Here is a 25,329-nt window from a genome sequence, read left to right on the forward strand (position 1 = left end):
AGCTTTGCGAAGCGGCTTAAATCTAAGCAAAACTCTGTGAACAACTCACGAAGTGAAAAATAGTTTAGTAAACAGTGTGTGGTGGTCATCCGTAAGTTGAGGAGGTGACAAGGAAGAGCTCACTGAAAGATTTTCATCTGCACTTTAATATGTTTTTAACACCTGTGTGTGGGACGGTGGCCGTAAATGCAAAAGATGTGAACAGGATGCGATGGGAGAGGATTAAAACAAGACAGCAATATACAGATGTCTTGTGTTATGATCCATCGTTAATCAAGGAACCGGTAACTAAACTCTCCTGGCACGTTTGTCTTAAATCTACTATGTAATTGCGTTCCTTTCAGTAAATGTTTAAAATATTTTGTTAATTGAACCGGAAATATATATATAATTTTACTCAGCGCATTCACGGAATTGACAGAAAATATAAATTGTCTCTTTGCAGTGTGACGCCATATAGAGTGTATATTTTTCTTTTACTGCTCTAGTGACTCTCCTTTAGTTGTAGTGTACCTAGGCATAGCTGTTACACATCTTGCAGTGTTCAGCGTTTAGCGTATCAAGGTTCATGATTTTCATCTGCTCTTCAACATGTTTTTAACATCTGTGTGTGGGACGGTGGCCGTAAATGCAAAAGATGTTAACAGGATGCGATTGGAGAAAGAACAAGGCGGCAATATACAAATGTCTTGTGTTATGACGAAATGGGTTGTGTATGAATAGGAAAATGTTCATATACCGGTAACGTAATACAGCCCCCTAACCTTATTTGTCACCTCACTTTCATGGCAACGCACACATTCATTAGGCTATCGGTAGGCACATAAGCACACACAAACAACACTCACGCCATTCTAAATTAGACTTCCTTTCGTTCCGATTCTGAGAAGTCGTTTTTTATTTATCGCTTGCACGTTCACTGGGCTCGAATTGCTATGAAATAATCAACAGCCGTGTCAGCACTAAAGTGCTCTTCTACTATCGTAGGCACGAAAGTCTTAACCATTGACACCTGACAGCCTTACCGCTAGTGACGACAGTGGCTTCGGTGAAATACCTGTATAACTACGCAACTACTGCATCTAACGGGGCGGGGCAGAAGTAGTTCGCTTTCAAATAGAATTCCCTTTCATTTCGGATGTTCGGTTAAACATCAATTTTTAACCCGAACTGTTCCTTTAAGACTATAGCTCAGGTAACACAGTTGAGAGAGTTAGGTTACAATATATTCTACTCTGTCATCTTAGAAGTGGTTTCCGTGGGTGAAATACAGGTTAACACCGGGAGGGTGACTACAAACATACTGGCAGGGGCAGATTTAGCGGGGTCGCATAAGTCTCAATAGCGAAGGCCCGGATTTCCGGGAGGTCCCTAAATCACCGTGAAAAGGGAAGTAATACTAAAGAAAAAGAATTTATATTGAACACGATATTTCGCCTACTGTATTCATAGAAAAGTACTCATGGTTAACATATTTGACCGATGGATAACATTTTATTAAAATAACAGAACTTTCCCGTTTAGTTTACAGCGTGTCACTTTCCTATTCATACACAACCCATTTCGTTATAAAGCGTTCCATGTGGCTATATAGTTATGGATATTATTGGTTTATAGTTGTGTGTCGTGAATGTAATAACAAGACGCAAACACTCAGTGCACGAATTTTTGGGAGTGCAAACTTCTAGTCGAGTTTTACATCGACACGGTAACCATGGTCGTGTACCGAGGAAGAGGCCCGATGTTAGTAAGAAGAGCCGTGCTGCAAGACTGCTCTTCGGGAAAGAACACGTAAACAAGCGCCAGGAGTTTTGGAATAACGTCATCTGGTTCGATGAAACTAAACTCGACTTGTTCGGTTCCGATGGTGCCCGCAGGGTGTGGAGTAAGACCGATACGGACAACGATGTGGCCTATACATTTCCCACAGTGAAACACGGAGGTGGATCGGTTATGATGTGGGGGTGTGTGTCGGCACAAGGTGTAGGGAATATTCAATGTATTGAAGGCACGATGGACAAAGTACAATAATATCTTGAAGAACAATGTTAAACAAAGTGCTGAGAAATTGGGAATGCCACCGACCTACATGTTTCAACAGGATAACGACCCCCAAACATACCGCTGCCCTGAACAAGGAGTGGATAATTTGGAACGTTACAAAACAATTAGAAACGCCTCTCCAGTCTGCTGACTTAAACTCTATTGAACATTTATGGGCGTTTTTGAAGCCTAGGGTTCAGAGTAGAAAGGTTTCATCCAAAGATGGGTTAAAACGAGTGGTAACCCAAGAATGGTACAATATGAGCCATGAAACGTGTGCGAGGCTGGTAAATTCCATGCAGCGTAGGTGTTTTTTTTCTTTACGTCGCACCGACACAGATGTCTTACGACGACGATGGGATAGGAAAGGCCTAGGAATTGGAAGGAAGTGGCCGTGGCCTTAATTAAGGTACAGCCCCGGCATTTTCCTGGTGTGAAAATGGGAAACCACGGAAAACCATCTTTAGGGCTGCCAACAGTGGGGTTCGAACCTACTATCTCCCGAATATTGGATACTGGCCGCACTTAAACGACTGCAGCTATCGAGTTCGGTGCAGCATAGGTGTGAAGCTGTCATTAAAGTCGAGGGTTACTCTACAAAGTAGGTGCAATGGTTCATTTCATTCATATGTTTAGTTGAAGAACTGTCATCCGTATGAATAGCAATGTGACGTTGGAAAAGGTCATATTTAGTTATATTCTCGAGTATTTTGTACTACCGGTACCTATATATTGTTATAAATATTATTTTTATATGCCATTATAAAGAAATCTATGAGAAATAAATTCCTTAAAATACAATTACTATAACATCCATTTGAATGTCCAAAATGTACTGTTCTTTCACAATATAAAACTGTATGAATGAGAAAGTGACATACTGTATGGGTGGTGATATCGCCGTAATGTTAACACATTTTTATCTTTGAAATGAACGCCTTAATATACATATTCATTTACACACAATAAACCAATCAATCAATCAATCAATCAATCAATCAATCAATCAATCAATCAATCAATACTGATCTGCATTTAGGGCAGTCGCCCAGGTGGCAGATTCCCAGTCTGTTGTTTTCCTAGCCTTTTCCTAAATGATTTCAAAGAAATTGGAAATTTATTGAACATCTCCCTTGGTAAGTTATTCCAATCCCTAACTCCCCTTCCTATAAATGAATATTTGCCCCAGTTTGTCCTCTTGAATTCCAACTTTATCTACATACTGTGATCTTTCCTACTTTTATAAACGCCACTCAAACTTATCCGTCTACTAATGTCATTCCACGCCATCTCTCCGCTGACAGCTCGGAACATACCACTCACAATATTATAATAATATTTGAGATATACATACCACTTAGTCGAGCAGCTCTTCTTCTTTCTCTCAATTCTTCCCAGCCAAAACTTTGCAACATTTTTGTAACGCTACTCTTTTGTCAGAAATCACCCAGAACAAATCGAGCTGCTTTTCTTTGCATTTTTTCCAGTTCTTGAATCAGGTAATCCTGGTGAGGGTCCCATACACTGGAACCATACTCTAGTTGGGGTCTTACCAGAGACTTATATGCCCTCTCCTTTACATCCTTACTACAACCCCTAAACACCCTCATAACCATGTGCAGAGATCTGTACCCTTTATTTACAATCCCATTTATGTGATTATCCCAATGAAGATCTTTCCTTATATTAACACCTAGATACTTACAATGATCCCCAAAAGGAACTTTCACCCCATCAACGCAGTAATTAAAACTGAGAGGACTTTTCCTATTTGTGAAACTCACAACCTGACTTTTAACCCTGTTTATCAACATACCATTGCCCACCGTCCATCTCACAACACTATCGAGGTCAACCTGCAGCCGCTCACAATCTTGTAACTTATTTATTACTCTGTACAGAATAACATCATCCGCAAAAAGCCTTAGCTCCGATTCCACTCCTTTACTCATATCATTTATATATATAAGAAAACATAAAGGTCCAATAATACTGCCTTGAGGAATTCCCCTCTTAATTATTACAGGGTCAGATAAAGCTTCACCTATTCTAATTCTCTGAGATCTATTTTCTAGAAATATAGCAACCCATTCAGTCACTCTTTTGTCTAGTCCAATTGCACTCATTTTTGCCAGTAGTCTCCCATGATCCACCCTATCAAATGCTTTAGACAGGTCAATCGCGATACAGTCCATTGGATATCCAGAATCCAAGATATCTGCTATATCTTGCTGGAATCCTACAAGTTGAGCTTCAGTGGAATAACCTTTCCTAAAACCGAACTGCCTTCTATCAAACCACTTATTAATTTCACAAACTTGTCTAATATAATCAGAAAGAATGCCTTCCCAAAGTTTACATACAATGCATGTCAAACTTACTGGCCTGTAATTTTCAGTTTTATGTCTATCACCCTTTCCTTTATACACAGGGGCTACTATAGCAACTCTCCATTCATCTGGTATAGCTCCTCCAACCAAACAATAATCAAATAAGTACTTCAGATATGGTACTATATCCCAACCCATTGTCTTTAGTATATCCCCAGAAATCTGATCAATTCCAGCCGCTTTTCTAGTTTTCAACTTTTGTATCTTATTGTAAATGTCATTATTATCATATGTAAATTTTAATACTTCTTTAGCCGTAGTCTCCTCCTCTATCTGGACATTATCCTCGTAACCAACAATCTTTACATACTGCTGACTGAATACTTCTGCCTTTTGAAGATCCTCGCATACACACTCCCCTTGTTCATTAATTATTCCTGGAATGTCCTTCTTGGAACCTGTTTATGCCCTAAAATACCTATACATACCCTTCCATTTTTCATTAAAATTTGTATGACTGCCAATTATGCTTGCCATCATGTTATCCTTAGCTGCCTTCTTTGCTAGATTCAATTTTCTAGTTCCCTCAATTTCTCCTTACTTCCACAGCCATTTCTAACTCTATTTCTTTCCAGTCTGCACATCCTTCTTAGTCTCTTTATTTCTCTATTATAATAAGGTGGGTCTTTACCATTCCTTGCCTCCCTTAAAGGTACAAACCTGTTTTTGCATTCCTCAACAATTTCTTTAAACCCATCCCAGAGTCGGTTTACATTTTTATTTGCCGTTTTCCACCGATCATAGTTACTTTTTAGAAACTGCCTCATGCCTGCTTAATAGTCCTACTTTTAAGACCTTCCTTTCTATCACATTTATTTTTAACTACGACAAAAACATCTTCATGATCACTAATACCATCTATTACTTCAGTTTCTCTATAGAGCTCATCTGGTTTTATCAGCACCACATCCAGGATATTTTTCCCTCTGGTTGGTTCCATCACTTCATGAATCAGCTGTCCTTCCCATACTAACTTATTTGCCATTTGTTGGTCATGCTTCCTGTCGTTCGCATTTCCTTCCCAATTGACATCTGGTAAATTCAGATCTCCCGCTACAATCACATTTCTTTCCTTGTAGTTTCCTACATAGCTGATTAACTTGTCAAATAATTCTGAATCCGTGTTAGCGCTACCCTTTCCAGGTCTGTGCACTCCAAATATATCAAGTTGCCTATTATCTTTAGAAATGAGCCTCACACCTAGAATTTCATGTGTCTCATATTTAACTTTTTCGTAGCTTACAAATTCTTCTTTCACCAGAATGAATACTCCCCCTCCCACCATTCCTATTCTATCTCTACGATACACACTCCAGTTCCGTGAGAACATTTCTGCATCCATTATATCATTTCTCAGCCATGATTCAACTCCTATTACAATATCTGGTAAATATATATCTATTAAGTTACTCAGTTCTATTCCTTTCTTTACAATACTTCTACAGTTCAACACTAACAATTTTATGTCATACCTACTTGATTTCCAGTTCCCTGTTCCCTTATCACCGCTCCCTAGGCCACCCCGTTTCCCTGAATGTATCTCCCTATTACCCTTCCAAACAAATTTCCTAACTTATACGTACCACTGCGGTTTAAGTGAAGGCCATCTGAGCGCAGATCCCTACCATATTACAAACCACCACAGAAACACTCAATAAATTCCTCCATATAGATTTAGCGTTAGGAAAGGCGTCCAACCGTAAAACTGGGCTAAATCCAACCAATGTGCCGAACCCAGGTAATTAGGAATAATAATAATAATAATAATAATAATAATAATAATAATAATAATAATAATAATAATGTACATGATATTACTCTTATGTCAGTGCCTTATTTTATTACATTTTAATTTACATTTTATTATTTTACAGACAATAGAGCATTAAGAATTAAACTAACTGATTATTTTAAATTCACATTTAATTTTTTCATTATCAGTTTTAAAAGAAGTCCTAGTTAATGGTAAATTTTAGTCTATAATTTCAATTAGTCTAATCTTTTACCATTAGGGATTAATTACCAAGATGTTGGGCCCCTTCAAATAAAAATTATCATCATCATCATCATCAAGGAGAATGCTGTGATAATTGACGTCTATTGCCCATGTAAAATCACATTGTTCTGTCATAGACTGTTAATGCTTTGCCATTGTAATCATTACGGCTTCTTTTTTACTTTTAGAGTTTTTACTATTACCATACTCCTAAAGATGAAGCCATTGAAACCTAGTTATGAGCCAGGTTATAAGAAGTGAAAGGAGGGAATAAAGAGGAAGATGAAAGCCTACAAAAGCAAAAGGATAACTTAGTTGATTAATATTTCTACAGAAACCTGAGCAGAACCATACCACCAATGTGCGAATTGAGCAAAACCCCAGGATTTCTGTACTTCAGAAAAAATATGCAGCTAGAACCTTAAGCCAAGGGGCTCTGAATATTCAGTGAGATGGGCCCCTTTCAACATAGATCCACCCCTGCATGTAGGCCTCTCTTTTCCAATTGCTAGATCTTATAAACTACTAATACAGATCAGATAACGTACACAGGTACTGTTTATTATCAGATATTACCATACTCAAATATAGGTCTAGAGACAGAAAGAGTAAAAGCTTTCTTTTTTTCCTACTGGTTTCACATCCCAGCTACTCAGAAAGGTCTTACAGCGGTGATAGGATAGGACAGGGCTAAGACTGGGAAGGAAGTGTCTATAGCCTTAATTAAGGTATGGCTTTTCCCAGCATTTCCCTGGTGTGTAAATGGGAAATCACAGTAAACCATCTTCGGGGCTGTCGACAGTGGGGTTTGAACCAATAATCTCCCAGTTGCAAGCTCACAATTATGTGAGCCAAACTCACTCAGTCTCTTGATATCTTGATCATAGCCAGGTTCATGTGGATTTCAAGCCACAGAGACCTGCCTTTTCATTTAAAAAGCCCTACGTGCATTGATCAGGTTTTGAACCATGGCCACTCTGGTGAGGATGCAGTAATGAGGGCACTAGGCTGTCACTCTCGTAGAGATAGATAGATAGATAGATAGATAGATAGATAGATAGATAGATAATCTCTCCCTCCCAAGCCCTGTATGGATCAGAAGCATCATCATCATCATTGTACAGTTCCAGTTTCCCGGGTACTGTTAATGAGCCTCTTCCACTTCTTCCTGTCCATATACAAATTGTCATGGAGAACATCATCCACTGTCCATCCTCTGGTTACTAGATCAACCTTGATCATGTCCATCCATCGGGTTTTAGGTCTTGCTGCTGGTCTTTTCCCCTCCATCTGTCTTTCCAAATTTATTCTGGCTGTTCTTGTAGGCTCCATCCTCATCACATGCCCATACCACCATAGTCTGGATGAACCAGTTCGGTCTAATAGGGATGTCTTTATTCCGGCTTCTTTCCTCACCTCCTTATTTCTTAACTTGTCCATCTTGGTCTTCTGGGATGGTGGATCTAAGAAATTTCATCTCCAATGCTTGCAATCTTGATGAATCTCTTTTTGTGAGGGTGCATTTGTTCTGGGTGATTTCTGACAAAAGAGTAGCGTTACAAAAATGTTGCAAAGTTTGGGCTGGTAAGAATTGAGAGAAAAAAGAGGAGCTGCTCGACTAAGTGGTATGTATATCTCAAATATTATTATAATATTGTGAGTGGTATGTTCCGAGCTGTCAGCGGAGAGATGGCGTGGAATGACATTAGTAGACGGATAAGTTTGAGTGGCGTTTATAAAAGTAGGAAAGATCACAATATGAAGATAAAGTTGGAATTCAAGAGGACAAACTGGGGCAAATATTCCTTTATAGGAAGGGGCGTTAGGGATTGGAATAACTTACCAAGGGAGATGTTCAATAAATTTCCAATTTCTTTGAAATCATTTAGGAAAAGGCTAGGAAAACAACAGACTGGGAATCTGCCACCTGGGCGACTGCCCTAAATGCAGATCAGTATTGATTGATTGATTGATTGATTGATTGATTGATTGATTGATTGATTGATTGGTTTATTGTGTGTAAATGAATATGTGTATTAAGGCATTCATTTCAAACATAAAAATGTGTTAACGTTACGGCGATATCACCACGCATACAGAATGTCACTTTCTCATTCATACAGTTTTATATTGTGAAAGAACAGTATATTTTGGACATTCAAATGGATGTTATAGTAATTGTATTTTAAGGAATTTATTTCTCATAGATTTCTTTATAATGGCATATAAAAATAATATTTATAACAATATACAGGTACCGGTAGTACAAAATACTCGAATATAACTAAACATGACCTTTTCCAACGTCACATTGCTATTCATACGGATGCCAGTTCTTCAACTAAACATATGAATGAAATGAACCATTGCACCTACTTTGTGGAGTAACCCTCGACTTTAATGACAGCTTCACACCTATGCTGCATCGAGCTCGATAGCTGCAGTCACTTAAGTGCGGCCAGTATCCAGTATTCAGGAGATAGTAGGTTCGAACCCCACTGTTGGCAGCCCTGAAGATGGTTTTCCATGATTTCCCATTTTCACACCAGGCAAATGATGGGGCTGTACCTTAATTGCTAGGGGTTTTTTTACGTCGCACCGAGACAGATAGGTCTTATGGCGACGATGGGATAGGAAAGGCCTAGGAGTTGGAAGGAAGCGGCCATGGCCTTAATTAAGGTACAGCCCCAGCATTTGCCTGGTGTGAAAATGGGAAACCACGGAAAACCATCTTCAGGGCTGCCGATAGTGGGATTCGAACCTACTATCTCCCGGATGCAAGCTCACAGCCGCGCGCCTCTACGCGCACGACTGTACCTTAATTAAGGCCATGGCCGCTTCCTTTCCATTCCTAGGCCTTTCCTGTCCCATCGTCGCCATAAGACCTATCTGTATCAGTGCGACGTAAAGCAAATAGAAAAAAAGAAAAAAAACTCTTCTTTGAACATGACTTTTCACCCTAATTGCCATCATACCATTGTCTGTTCTCAGTTTTACAAAATTGTCTAGGTCTTTTTGCAGTCGCTCACAATCCTGTATGTTATTTATTTCTCTGTACGGTATAATGTCATCTACCAAGTGGAGTGGCTGTGTGTGTTAATGCACTATGGCAATGGAGCCAAGCTGTGCATTTGGGAGATGCGTGGATTCCACCTCCTCACCCAATTTCATTCATCATTCATTTCATCTTAATTAGTTCCTCAACTGAGGTTGGCATAAGGAAGGGCATCCAGCCATAAAATCATGCCACATAAATTCATCTTGCCTCATTCCCGACCCATATCAGGAAACGGGACTAAGTGATAGACAAACAAACAATATAACATCATCTGCAAAAAAGCATTATCTCTGATTTCATCTCTGATTTTATTTCTTTATTCACCTCATTTATATAGTATATAAGAGCCATTCAACAGGAAACGAGCTGGACGCTATAAAGTGAAGACGTATACCGGTACCGTTATTTCAAAAGTATTGCCAAGCACTGTTGAGGCACTTGTCCCACTGCGACACAAGGCTGTGAATGACCATCTCATAAAATTTCTGGGGCTGCGTTGTGAACCGGTTCTGAACGTACTGCTTGACGTCATTGTCCAAGGTAAATCATGTGCCTCTCAGAGCCTTCTTTAGCTCGCATTGGATTTTTTTTTGCGTGGTGACGACCCTACATGCTTCCACTGGAGACTTTGTTGTATTGACTAGGGTTCGAAGTGATGACACCATGTCTCATCTGCAGTGACCACTCGTGACAGGAACACATTCCTTTCCTTGGCACAGCGCAGCAGACGTTCAAGACAGAGGTCCATTCGACAGGCTTCCTGTGATGGTTGAATACTGCGAGGCACACATTGGGCTCACTTTTAGCAAATTTTCAATCTGTTGTTAATGATGGCGTGAACATTTCAGATGTTCACTCCGACCGCTGTGGCAATGGCTGCTAACGTAACTCGTCTGTCTTACACAATGAGGCATCCACCTGCTAGGCAATGGCATTGGTAATGCGGTGTGGCATTCCAGACCGTGCATCATCGGCCAACGATATATGTCCTTCCCTGAATTGTTTGTGCCACGCCTTGACTCTTGCAATGGACGTGCAATGCTCTCCATACATTTGTGTCATTCTTCAATTCATTTTCTTTCTCCTCACTCCTTCTGCTGTCAGAAAACGCTCTACACCCCTTTGCTCTTCTTTTGAAGTCTCCATTTCACTGTTTTCAGCACGACTGGGTGCAGTGGACGATCAATGCGTGCACATGTTCGCTCAGTTGTCATGTGGTGTGCACCCATGTCCCTCCAGTGGCAAGTTTAGTACCTCAGCACTCTTATAGGGACCGCACCTTCTTCTGCAGGCAATTGCATTATGATACTTTCAGCGATTTTCATTTTAGAGTCTCCGGCTCATTTCTTTTTTGAATGGCCCTCATATATTAGGAAACTTAAAGGTTGAGTGAAACTACCTTGAAAAACCCCACTCTTAATCATTACAAATTCAGATAATACTTAGTTACTCTAATTCACAATTTCTATTTTCTAGATTTTTTCTCTCTATTGGCTATACGTCACACCGACACAGATATGTCTTATGGCGACGATGGGACAGGAAAGGGCTAGGAGTGGGAAGGAAGCGGCCGTGGCCTTAATTAAGGTACAGCCCCAGCATTTTCCTGGTGTGAAAATGGGAAACCACGGAAAACCATCTTCAGGGCTGCCGACAGTGGGATTCGAACCTACTATCTCCTGAATACTGGACACTGGCCACACTTAAGCGACTGCAGCTATCGAGCTCGGTTTCTAGGAATTTAGCCACCCATTCAGTCACTCTTTTGTCTGGTCCAATTGCCGTCACTTTTATCATTAGTTCCCCATCATCTCCCCTATGAAAAGCTTAAGATAGGTCAGTAGCAATTACAGTCCATTTGACTTCCTGAATCTAAAATATCTGCTATGTCTTGCTGGAATCCTGCAGGTTGAGCATCACTGGACTAAACTTTCCTAAACCTGAACTGCCTTCTGTCAAACCAGCTAGAAATTTTTGCAAATATATCTAGATAGCTAGAAAGAAAGCTTTCTCAGAGGTTGTATGCAACACATGTCAAGTTCACTGGCCAGTAATTTTCCGCTTTGGTATAGATTATAGTGCCTTAACCAATGATGTGCGAGTTTGTTGTGTGCTCCCAGTCTGTTGTATTGAGGGGAATCCTATGACTCATGACCACAAACGTGCTGATTTGAGGGAATACATTACTTTCAGACATAGTGTTCATCTATACTAATGAATAGAATTCAAAGCATAGTGATGTATAGCATAAGGCTAGGTATAAAAATGTAAATAGACATGAAGTTACAAAGTACTTCCAGGCACCCTAGAAACTTTAAAAACTTGGTCCATAGTTAGCATGAGTTTTATAAAATTTGAAGACCATATATTAGTTCGTTATAGATATGTTTAAAAAAGAATTCAGTTGAAGTAGATTCATTTTTAGAACAATATTATTTTGGTACCGTCTGATTACTGGCCAAATATATTTTAAAATTTTAAACAGTCTAGAAATTTCAGAGGAGGCCCAAATTCCTTGCTTTTTAATTTTTAATTTTTCTTTCTAAACTTCATCCTTTGTGCAGTGGAAAACCAAAGCTGAGCTTTAGAGCTTCAGGGATGTGTTTACTTATTTATTGCATACTTTACTTTCTGTGATAAAGAAATGAATTTGTCCTGGGTTTGTTTATTGTCAAATGAGATTGTTTGGGAAGTTACATAATAGGCTACTCCAAGCTCTCAAGGTTACCTCAGTTTATTGCTGAGCTTAGTTAGTACTGCTTAAGTCAGTCATAAGTAGCGACCTGTTCTGCTGTCATGAAACGTGGATTGGGGGGATTGACTTCTCATAGTCGGAGTGGAAATAATTTGCAAGTATGAAGATTTAAGTTACTAAAATTTGTGATGTATGTATGCAGTTCATATGCTTGAATAACTCATTCATGAAGGCTGTCTTCCAACTAAATTAAAATAAGGTGTTGAAATAGTATTTCAGAGCTAATGTGACAGCTTTTAAAAATACCTCATGCAAAATTGTCAATATAGAGCATACTACGATTGGTTTGCTTCATGCAAAAGTATAATGAAGTGTACATCATTGTTGAAGGCAGCAATTGAATTAATGAAATACAGCCAAAAGGAATTTCCCACAGTTCCTGGAAAATAAAAATGCACAGCCTGTTTTCAGTCATTCGACTGGGTCAAGAACAGAATGAATGAAGCCCCCATGTAGCAGCGAGGATAAGAATTGTGCCAGCTGCCTAATCCAGTTGCACTTTTCTGGGGCAATTCATGGATATGAAATACTGTAATATAACTTCAACTACTGTGCTCACCATTTGTAGTTTTACAGTTTTTTTTTTTTACAAGTTGCTTTGTGTTGCACCGACACAGATAGGTCTTATGATGATGATGATGATGATGATGGGACAGGAAAGGGCTAGGAGTGGGAAGGAAGCAGCCGTGGCCTTAATTAAGGTACAGCCCCAGCATTTACCTGATGTGAAAATGGGAAACCACGGAAAACCATATTCAGGGCTGCCGACAGTGGGGTTCGAACCCACTATCTCCCGAATACTGGATACTGGCCACACTCAAGTGACTGCAGCTATCGAGCTGGGTTTACTGATTCTACTTGACTTGAACTCAACTCAAATAGTATTAAATCTTCCTCCACCTCTTTTCCCACATCTGTGGGGTTGCATGTGCGAACTGTGTCGCACATGTGGGTTTGGCCCTGTTTTATGGCCGGATGCCCTTCCTGACGCCAAACCTATGTGGAGGGATGTAATTACTATTGTGTGTTTCTGTGGTGGTTGGTAGTGTAGTGTGTTCTATGAATATGAAGAGGAAAGTGCTGAGACAAACACAAGCACCCAGACCCGGGCCAGAAGAAATAATCAGATGCGATTAAAATCCCCGACCTGGCCGGGAATCGAACCCGGGACCCTCTGAACTGAAGGCCTCAATGCTGACCATTCAGCCAATGAGTCGGACACCTCGAATAATATTAAATAAATATAATAATCTGAAATGTCTGTAATTTGGACACCAGAGTTTACCAAAATGTATCCCTTGAATTTCAATAGAGCATGATAAGTTTTCTCTTCTCTCTCAGGACATGTAAGTGAAACTGTGTACTGGTACATCCGCTATGGCCCTTGCCTAACCCTCTGTAAATGATTTAGCAGGTTGGAATTGTACAAATGTAATCTGCCTCAAATAAAATCTCCACAATGACTTGGAATAAACTAGCTATATTATACCATGACATAATCCATACAGATCCACTTCATGGAAATCTTCAGGTTATATTTAGTCTTGATTTTACCACATACTGTATGCATTCAAACATTACCAACTTGTGTAACCTTATAGCTTGTACGTTTAACACAAAATAGACATAGTAATGAATCTAATGCAGAGGTGTGATGTATGTACCATCACAATGCATGCATGTCTACTCTTTAGTCCTTTCTCCTGAAACAGGTTCAGGGTTGAAGTGAGATGAAATTATATGGCATGTTTTACAGTCAGAACTCTTCCTCTTTTTTTTTTTTTTTTTTTTTTTTTTGCTATTTGATTTATGTCGCACTGACACAGATATATCGTATGGTGATGATGGGATAGGAAAGGCCTAGGAATTGGAAGGAAGCGGCCGTGGCCTTAATTAAGGTACAGCCCCAGCATTTGCCTGGTGTGAAAATGGGAAACCACAGAAAACCATCTTCAGGGCTGCCGACAGTGGGGCTCGAACCCACTATCTCCCGATTACTGGATACTGTGATATAGATGTTGATTCCCATAGGGAATCTGAAATATTTGTTCCGAATGAGTACATTTATAATACCAATATAAATGGTCCGTTATTGGACATTACAAATTTTCCAGCCAACTCATTCCCGGTCGCCAGCGCCCCGCCCCCGTGTGCTAGGCTGGGCTCATCAGTTGGTACCTAGCACACCTACCAAGACGCTGGCTAGTGTATACCGTGCATACTCTTCCTAGTGCCAGTCTCAGTTAAGGAGCTAATGCAGATCAAATAATAATTTTAGTTCCGTGTGGCTATTTCTAGCCGAGTGCAGCCCCTGTAAGGCAGACCCTCCGATGAGAGTGGGCAGCATCTGCCATGTGTAGGTAACTGCGTGTTATTGTGGTGGGGGATAGTGTTATATGTGGTGTGTAAGTTGCAGTGATGTTGGGGACAGCACAAGCACCCAGCCCCCAGGCCTTTGGAATTAACCAATGAAGGTTAAAATCCCCGACACGGCCGGGAATTGAACCCGGGATCCTCTGAACTGAAGGCCAGTATGCTGACCGTTCAGCCAACGAGTCTGCAGATCTAATGAGTGATGGTGAATAAAATTGGGTAAGGAGGTGGTAGGAATCGATGTGGCCTATGAACAGGAACCGTCCCAGGATTTGCATGGAAGTGAAAATCGGGAAACCAAAGAAAACCATTGTCAGAACATGTAGAACGGTACTCAATTTGCCTGGATATCCGTGGGTTACATGACAGCCATCCAGAACATGCACTCCTGCTGAAGCAGTATAATATCCCCACACCTGGACTGCTGATTATGTTATTAATTCATGTTCTTTCAGTACCGGTAGTAGTTACAATCAAAATAAGCATTTACCTTATCACAGGATATGTTCTCATACGTGCCAGTAAGTCTACAAATATGAATTTCAGCATCTCCAAATTCCAGTGGACTGAGCTGGGTTTGTAATAATAATAATAATAATAATAATAATAATGTTATTTGCTTAATGTCCCACTAACTACTTTTATGGTTTTTGGAGATGCCGAGGTGCTGAAATTTTGTCCCACAGGAGTTCTTTTACGTGCCAGTAAATCTACCAACACAAGGTTGACGTATTTGAACACCTTCAAACACGATCGGACTGAGCCAGGATCGAACCTGCCAAGTTGGGGTCAGAAAGCCAGCGCCTCAATCATCTGAGCCACTCAGCCCGGCGAGAGCTGGGTTTGAACTTACCATGTTGAGTACTCTTAGATCTGAGCTATACAGCCTGGCCTTGTCATGCAAAGAAGTCACATGTGGAAGGAAGGGTTACCCTTTATTTTATTATCTGTTATTCTACTTTGCAACAAGGCCAGGTAAATAATAATATTATTTATTATTGTTATAATAATAATAATTATTATTATTGAGCTCTGTAAGGTATCCAGTCTAGTTATAAAATTGACTGCTTTCAAACACCTGCCCAGGCAACAGATACTTACACAAGCCCGAAACCCCAAACATGGTAAGTTACAGATGGATTATGTTGCTACTGCACAGGAAGTACTACAAGAGATCCAGAACATCAAGATTTTGAGAAGTGCCAAACTTGGTTCCAATCCTTACTAACTCTAACATAAAAGTTAAGCTCCTTCCTGGAAATACTAGAAAGATCCAGTTCAGAAAGACCAACAGGTTGAACACTGAAAAGCTAATATCTTGTCAAGATTTCCCGTAGAAACTTGAGTCCTGGGATCCATGGGATTGGTAACAACTACAAGAGGTTCTGCTGAGAACAGCTACAATCCCTCTTAAAAAACTAAGGAAACATGCTTGGTGGCTCAGTGAATGCAATGCAGCAATATGGCAAAGACAGTTCACCTGGCAAAGATGGAACTCACAGAAAAATGAAGGAAGATAGTTGGAAGAATTTCCTAGAAGTGAAAAAAATAAACTGCAAAAAACATTTGGTGGGGGGAAAAAAACACACCTTAAACAAAAAGTCTGGCACAAATTGAGCAAGACTTTGGGAAGAACAATCTACATGCGGAATCTCTGTAGTTACACTCCACCAATAACTCACGGTGACAAGGACAATTGCAAAATCCTGGCCAGTTTCTCTGAGTTCCTTCTCAGTTATAAGGTCTTCACTTTTGAAGACAATATGTCTATTCACAGTTGCCTATACCCACTACAGAAGAAGTCAAACAGATCATCCAGTCACTCAGAAACAAGGCATCTAGCAAGGGCTCATTAGTTGCTAAACTATGGAAGCATGCTGGCAACAAGGCAGTCAACAAGTTAACTGAGAAAATCTGCAAGATTTGGGAAGAAGAGAAACTTCCAAGTGACTGGACCTTAGCCCCGATTCACCGTGAAGAAGGTGATAGTACAGATGTGAACAGCTACCATCGCAACTCTCCTCATAATAGCCTACAAGATCCTCTCAAAAGCTCTTCAAACTAGGGCAGAACAACTGGATCCATAATTGGGATAATACAAAGACGGGCTCAGGAAAGGACGCTCATGGGCCAGTCATCCAGCAGACCCTAACCAACACTACCTTCAAAGTGATATTTAGGCAAGAGATTTCAGACACCTTTGGGATTAAGGGCAGGGTAAGGCAGGGAGATGGACTCTTGCCTCTGCTCTTCAATTGCGTATTTAAGAAAGTCATCCGTGAGTGGTACAAAGAAACAAGCAACAAAGGGATCAAAACTGAGTCAGATTGGGCTGTAGAAACATGAACCTGACAGTTAAATGTCTAGCCTTTGCAGTTGTTCTCATGATCTTTTTGGATTTCCCAGATACTGCTGCAGAGCAGATCAATCAACTCCAGACATAAGCAGCAAAGGCAGCCCTCCAGATCTTTGAGAAAACAGTGTTTATCACTAACATCAAGCCAGTGCCCAGAGAGCTAGACATGGGACAAGGATAGATCACGTGGACAGAGGAGTTAAAATATCTAGGGTAATGGTTTTACATCCCACTAACTACTTTCCTGATTTTCAGAGATATCGAGGTGTCTGGAATTTTGTCCAGCAGGAGTTTTTTTAATATGCTTACCGATTTACTCTAAGAAAGAAGCCATTTCCCATCCTTCTGCCGCTGAAAACCTTTGATGTGTTAGTGAGACATTAAAAAAAATCCTAAAAAAAGATTACAGATATTTACCTTACTCTCATTGACACATGATGAAATTCCGTGAACAAGAATGATCTTATACAGTCTTACATTTGAAAGTTTTATGTTAGCCTTGATGAATTTATCAACATTACTGTTTGCTGTGCAAGTTGTTAGGAGGAGGATTACATTCCAATCTTTCGCCAATATTGCCTGTTTTCCTGTAGTGGGCACAGCCCTTTCACAGTTCACTTCTTGTGAACAATTAGACATGGGTCGATACCAGTTTTTGTTGATACTTAATACAAATATAAGTATGGTTTTATCCTCGATACTCTGATACTATCATTCTCAAAGTAAAATAATAAAACAGAAATTTCTGAATTCAGCATTATTGATTAAGTAGGCATTTTATGTTAACTATCTGTATAATTATAAATTAAAATATATTGTGATATGTAGATCTGGTTAGTAGTTAGCCATGCATCTTTCCACAAACTGAATGTTAAAAAAGTATTCAACACTATTTAAGAAAATAAAAATAAAATGAATGATAAAACAGTTACTTAATAGTGTTGCAAGTTTTTGTTCAAAAATGCAAGCCTTCTCATTCTGTTGGGGACGAGTCTACTTCTTTTTGTGTCCCATATGAATTCTGCTGTGCTAAAGAGTCTCTCAGAATATACTAACTGAGCAAGTTATCCATGCGGTTAGAGGTGCGTAGCTGTGAGCTTGCATATGGGAGATAGTGGGTTTGAACAAAACTGTCGGTAGCCCTGAAGACGGTTTTCTTTTGTTTTCGATTTTCACACCAGGCAAATGCCGTGGCAGTACCTTAATTAAGGCCATGGCCACTTTCTTCCCACTTGTCACTCTTCCCTGTCCCATCGTTGCCTTAAGACCTATCTGTGCCGGTGCGACTCAAAGCAAATTGTAAAAAGAAAATACTGTTGCTGGTGGCATACATGAACATTTCACAGCTAGTTTTCACAGTTTTGGGAACTTTGTATTTGATTTCCAATAAGTGGAAACACTTCAAATGGCGTATGACAGATCTTCTTTGAGGTATGTGGTGATTTCATTTACAGAAGTGTTAACTAATAGTGAATTTGTTGTGTCATTTTCTTGTGTAATGCTGCCATACAAGCACCACATACCAGGCAGTTTTGCTGGCTCCAAAAAATTGGTCACCTGAAATAGAATTTTTAAAAACATCTTTACTATTTTTAATGAGTATATTAAAGCCTGGGGTTGCAAGCATAATTCATTCTATAAACATGCATGTAATCCAAAGAATTTGTATATCAAAGCAAATATTCCTGTAAGCAATAATTGAAATACAGATGATTCATTCCACAACCCAAAATTATGTATTGATGTAAAATGATCCACATAAGACACAAATTTCCTACATCTTCTGGAACACATGACCTTTGATTTGATACAGTCGTGACTCCTTTTGCAGCATCCAAACATTAATTAAGTTGTTCTTTTTTTAATATTGTGCAGTTAGTTGATGAAGACTTCGTGCACATTTAAAAAAAAATATCAGGCATATGTGTATCTTGTTTATACTTCTCAGTGATTTCCCTCTCAACTTTAACTTTCACTATACACATCTCCTCCTCCTTACTGCCTTCCTCTTAAACTTTTTTCATCATTGGGCCTAGTCACTACAGTTGGACACAAAATAGGAAATGCTTTATGTAGACATGAGATTACTATGCTATAGCATACAGTAAACATACGTTCATATGGATGTTGACTGTATGAGCAAGGAACACTAATGGAACTGCAGCACGGGAGATTATTACACACAGTCCTACAGTGTGAGGTAAAGTACAGGGGAAAATGATTGACTCGATTGTGTACTACTCATAGTGCAAAACTTTGCTCATTTATCAAGTTAGAATTCATTTAAAATGTTTGTACTTCTTGCAAAACCCTCGCAGACCAAGTTGCTCGCAATCCAAGGTTGTACTGTATTGAAGTAAAATGTATAATTTTGCCAAAGATATGAATACACAGCATATTAAATTGGAATTACAAGCTTATGTCTTCAGTTGTAGATTCAGGACCCTCCTTTTGGTTAGCAAGTTGCAGCATTTTGTCTGTAGCAGCAGTGAGAGCAATCAAACTGCCAAAGTCTCATTCTTTTAATTGCGATGGAACATATTTCGTTCTCTTCAGTGTCTTGCATTGCATATTAATTGCATCCAGTGATGACTATCTAAAGCTACCAGTTGGCAGCACATAACAGAGGCAAAGGACTAAGACAGAAGACAGTGACAAGAGACTGAGACAACAAAACATGTCACTGCTAATTTTTTAAATGAAAACCTAGACAGACAACACGCCTAGACATAGGTATTTGTTCAGATGTGCATGTGGCAAGGATAGGAATTGTGCCGGCTGCGAAGCCTGTCGCACTACTCTGGGGCAATGATTAATGAACAACAGATGAAGTGAAATCATACTGGAATGAAATATCACAGGGAAAACTGGAGTACCCAGAGAAAAACCTGTCCTGCCTCTGCTTTGTCCAGCACAAATCTCACATGGAGTGACCGCGATTTGAACCACGGAACCCAGCCTGAGCCACGGAGGCTCTAGTAATACTAGTATAGTTAAATATTAATACCTCTTGGGTATTAAGGGCATGGAGGTATCAAAAGTATCAAGAACATATCTCTATTAAGAATAGATCCCATTTCCCTCGATTTATCACCTTATACAGTTTCCCTGTATGGAACAAGTAAACCTAAAAGTTATCTTTAAAATTATCCTCAAACTTCTCTGCAATAATTTATCTTACATGAATCGCAAAAGAAAAAAAATAATCTTTGTTGTAATTTGTACACTGACTGTACCATTATTAGGACTTTGCTCCAGTTTTAGTAACAAATCTTCTTCTTCTTCCTGACCTTTTTTTTTTTTTTTTTTTTGGTCATCACTTGGTGTGCATTTAACCCAGTTTTATGGCCGAATGCCCTACCTGATGCCAACCCTATGTGAAGGGATGTATTTATTATTGTATGTTTCTGTGGTGTTGTGTTGTGTTGTGTTGTGTTGTGTTGTGTGTAGATGAGATGTGTGTTAAGACAAATGCAAACAGCCAGTAAGCAAAAAGCTGGAGGAATTAACCATATGCAGTGAAAATCTCCCACCTGGTCAGGAATCAAACACGAGATCCTCAGGACCAAAAATTCCTCTGGCTATTCAGCTGAGGAGCTGGACCAAAGTCTTCACAATACTGTTGTAACATGAAAATACTTTCTTTTTATAAATACTTTATAAAATTGTAACACAGCACAAATAACCCTTGTGATACAAAATCATGTCATAAAACATGCAGAATTTTAATACCAGAAGCACTGAGAATGAAGTTCTGAAGAGTGAAAGTCAAATGAGGATAAGCCAAGGTGATGAGGAGGCAACATGCAAAGACATATCCTTCCACAATGAGATTGCTGCTGTGGCTGGTCACCACGCCTTGCTGTACCAAAAGGTGATACAACCATGAAAGACAATGTATAGTTTCTATTGTTGAACGTAATAGTCTTGTAATGTGCCAACTTAAATTTTTAAAAGTTATTATTGTTGTTGTTGTTTTTGTTGTTAAAGTATTTCCTTATTAAAATATAAAAAGATTTTTAAGAAGACCTTGCCTTATGCTTCCCAGTTCTAAATGTCCAGCAGCTTTTAATTGGTTCTTCTATTTGTGATTAATCATTGTACTGTATGTATGTATCGTCATAGCGAGCTGATATTTATCATCTGTCCATATCTAATCAAATTCCTTCCTTGTCCAATTTGCTCAGCATAGAGAATTGTGTTAGCAATGCAAAAATTTTCTGATCAAGATTCATGTTCTTTATTTCAATATTTGTTTATCTGAATTGCACTTGACTTGCATATTCTTTATAAATTATGGTATTGAAATTTATGTATATTACTGAAGAATAGATTAGGTAGTTTTTCAGAGATATATTGTTGTGCTGTATATTGAAACAGCCAGAAGGAAATGTATGAGAGTACATTGTGGAGTATTATGTTGTTCAAAGGGGCATTTGCAGTTATCTTCAGCTGTGCGCAAAAACAAAAGGTTTAATGGCAGTCAGTGAGGAATGGACTCATCTTCCCCATCACAAGTGTCTTCACCGCACATGACACTCGACTCCAACCACTTCCCAAGTGCTACAACTGAAGACAGTCCATCACGCCGTCCTAACCGTTCCTCATTCCTTCATTTGCACATCCCTGATCCTAGCACTTGGGGAGGAAGCCATGGATTGGATGGTCATCGCCATTGGTCAGTGCCATCATTCTCCATCACACCAGCTACAGATGGCTCCACTGGCAGTCGAAAATTCAACTTCGGTTTGCATCGGCTGTCCCAGACGGTCAGTGCTTCTGTGTGGAGTGTCAGTAGCTGTGTGACAGTAGTGACATCATATAGTTAAAAACTTTACATGCACAGAAATATTAACCACTAATAATGCCTGATGTGTGTGTTCTAACCACACTAGAGCTCTTGGATTGATCAGTTAATATGTATAACTTATTTTGTGCATAGAGACTACAATGAACACAGCTCAAGCTTCCCCGATTGTGTGAACCTTATAACAAATGTTTGCCTAAAACCTGCAAGAGTCATATACAATCACATTCCTGTATTCACATGCAACTACTGTACTTATATAATTACCCTTCTATTTTAAGTTTATATAAAGGTGGTACACTACTGCATCACAAACAGAAATTTATACATGTTCAGAAATGATAGTGAAATGAATTGGAGTTATGTTTATCTAGTGCTCATCTTGATTTGTGGAATTCAAATATTATTCAGATCTGTCCTTATTCTTATTTTTATTTTAGTTATACAGTACCGTTACATGTCCTCATTTTTCGTGATATTGTATCAGATAAACCTTGAGGATTTGGTTAATTGCCAAATTGTCTTGTTTTGGGATATTAGGTTGTGTAGCCATTTTTGTGTTGTCTTGTGACGAGCGCAGGTTGCCAACTCAGCTAATCTAGGGTCCCCATTCCTTATTGAATTAGCTGTCATGTTTTTTATTCCAATAGCTTCTCTGTAGAGATGATCTTGATGTAGATGGATAGTAGCCAGAATCATAGTTTACTGAAATCTTATTTTTATGATCAGGGAAAGAGAGGGTATCCTTCCCCACTATAGAATTTTCTACTTTGACGAGGTGACAGCGATGCCTACATAAACTAAACAGACGTTCTGGGTTAGGCGGGAGGACAGTCCCGGTTTCAGACATTTTGCTTGCTTCCCCCTCCCCCTATCCAAAGCTCAGGGGCACTTAAATGTTCTGCTTTCAGTAAATATGGTGATTTTTTTTTGCAGTTGTTGAGATCTCGTTTTCAAATATCACACGGCTAACAAACAAATTGATTATTTCCAGTTCTTGTGCAATTTGGTTTTGTATTCTGTTCTGCTGTGTATAGGAGCACATGTGCAGTGAATTTGGATCCAAGCAATCTGTTTGTTGAAAGAATCTTCTCCTACATACTCAAAATCTGGACATCTGAGAAATTGCATCTGAAAGTAGATAATCTCAAAACACAGAGCAAATAAGTTTATTTTTCAGACAGTTGTTTAGAATACCATGACTTTCCAAAATTGTTTCCACAGCTAGTTTCTAGTGACAAGTACGGACTGGTTGTGAACAAAAGTGACATTTCGTAGAGTCGGTGACTAAGTTTTCATCTGAATTATGTTAGAAGTGGATAAAAATAAGATCAACAAGTTATACTTCTGTATTCATTTTTAAGTAGATTATATAAACAAACAAATAAACAAAAATTGTGCTAAAACTGAACTCCTCGATTTTATAAACTAGATCTTTACATTTTATTTTTCACAGGATTGTTTTTAATTTCATCAATTTTATAATTATCTTCACAACAGTTATATAGTAAGTGTGAATCAAAGTTAATTTTTGTAAGTCTGAATTAAAAGTGGAAAATATCTCCTCAGTTACACTAAGTTAAGTTAAGGCTGTTAGGACATTCTTTCTTGTGCAGAAATGTAGTGCATTCCCTATTCATGAGGAAGGTTTGTCTCGAGACCACCAAACGCAGCTATAATACAGGATGCCAGAAAATTTTCTCCACAGCACATACGTGCTGCGCGAGGTGGCATCAGTAGTTAAGTTGGCACCATGCTGCCGCTTGTATCAAATCAAACAAACAACAAACAGTAAATATTAAACTTTGTACTCACTCACAGATGCTGGAAGTGTTGACCTTGTGATCAAAGGCAGACTTCAGTACGCCTACACATATTGTCGCAGACTTTCACTAAAGGTTCTTGCGTAATGGACTGCGCATAATTAAGTTCATCAATCATTTTTCGTCTGTTAAAAGCGTAGGCCTGCCTGTTCCCTGTACTGAACCGGTCACATGAAATTTACTGATCAAATCCTGAACGGTATCTCAGTTTGGACACTCTGAATTAGGAAATCACGCCTAAAATTCTAGTTTTACATTTTCTGTAAACTGATCGCCTTCACGAAAAACGTATTCCAACATAAAAACTCTCTCTTCAGGAGTAAACATTACTGCTTGTACCCTGTTGCTCTATTCCAATAATCTACCTGAACGCTCGCTTAATGCAATACACACTGATGATTTTGATAGCCCACAGCTCACACATGGGGCCTTCCCTGCACTGCTATCCTGTCGACCTTGGCATGTCGTTGAGTGAGCGTGACAGATATGCCACCGTGCTGCCAACTAAACTGCTGATGCTACCTCACGCAGCAGCATGTAGGCACTGGAGAGAACATTTCCTGGCGCCTGTTACAAGGCTGAAGAAACATATGGCATCATTGACGCCTATTCCAATAAGAAAAGTATCCAGTGACAGAATGAAAAAACAACTCTGGCTACCACCTGCTGGAATCATGATCATCTTTATCGAGAAGCTATTGAAGTAATGAAACATGACTACCGTGTCAACGAGACAGAAAAGGGACTGCAAATAAGCAGAGTTTGGTAGCTTATGCTTACCATAAAGTAACAGAAGAATGGTTGCACTGGGCTACATTGAGCAAGTCTTGATAACACTAATCAGAAATAGGTACAAGCTGATACTAACACAACAATCTAGCATTCTCACTTATAAAAATGTCATTTAGTCTTTACAAAGGCTCCTGCACAGTAGTTGAAACATAGACACATTTGCGGTGTCAGTGTGATCCATTATCCCAAAATATGATGATCACTTGTCTGTTGACATCAGTCGTGAAAGCCTACACTAGTATATAATTTAATTCCATTACTCAAACAACTCCAAATACTAAACCATGTTGCTTTTCAATTCATAAACTCCTTGATCTGAAAGGGCATATCAAACCAAACTTCTGCTCTGTTAGTTGATTCTTTCTTTCTATCTTTCTTTTATATACTAATGTCTCAAGAGTTGTATGACAGTGCTTGTATTGTTTTCATGTTTGATATATATAGCTTGTAACTGTACAACAGGGTTACAGATTTCATTCAGCCTTTTTTTTTTTTAATTTTTTTTTTTTTTTTACATCGTTATGCCCTACTCAGGAGCACGGTTGAACTTGCTTAGCTGATGTGTTGCCTTCTTTTCCTCCCAAAATCTCATCAACCTCTCGCTGAGATTCTTCCTTCGTTCTTCTGTCCAAGTTATAGTAGCTCTGGTGTTGGGTTTGTCTTCAAAGTGGTGATTGTTGATTTTGGTTCTGAATTTACATCTATCCTGCACAAATAATAATAATAATAATAATAATAATAATAATAATAATAATAATAATAATAATAATAATAATAATAATAATAATAATAATAATAATAATAATGTTGTAACCAAGGTTGAGATTTACAAAACACAACTTTATTATTCGCTTCAAATGCAAAATACACTATTTACACAAATAAAACTGAAATTTAACTTGAAGCAAAATGAATTAGGAATCTTGAGAAAGAGTC

At 39.0% G+C, this 25,329-nt stretch overlaps 1 protein-coding gene across 1 annotated transcript in view; it reads left to right on the forward strand.

The window, feature by feature from the left end:
• The window catches only part of Arms (Ankyrin repeat-rich membrane spanning), a 485,159-nt gene that overhangs the window by 128,873 nt on the left and 330,957 nt on the right, over positions 1–25,329 (forward strand). The window contains exon 3 of the mRNA XM_067142156.2: positions 21,402–21,740. Within this exon, the coding sequence (XP_066998257.1) occupies positions 21,465–21,740 (276 nt within the window). The 5' untranslated portion in view covers positions 21,402–21,464. The remainder of the gene's footprint in view (positions 1–21,401; positions 21,741–25,329) is intronic.

Source organism: Anabrus simplex, chromosome 2 (genome assembly GCF_040414725.1).
Source record: "Anabrus simplex isolate iqAnaSimp1 chromosome 2, ASM4041472v1, whole genome shotgun sequence".
Classification (NCBI taxonomy): domain Eukaryota; kingdom Metazoa; phylum Arthropoda; class Insecta; order Orthoptera; family Tettigoniidae; genus Anabrus; species Anabrus simplex.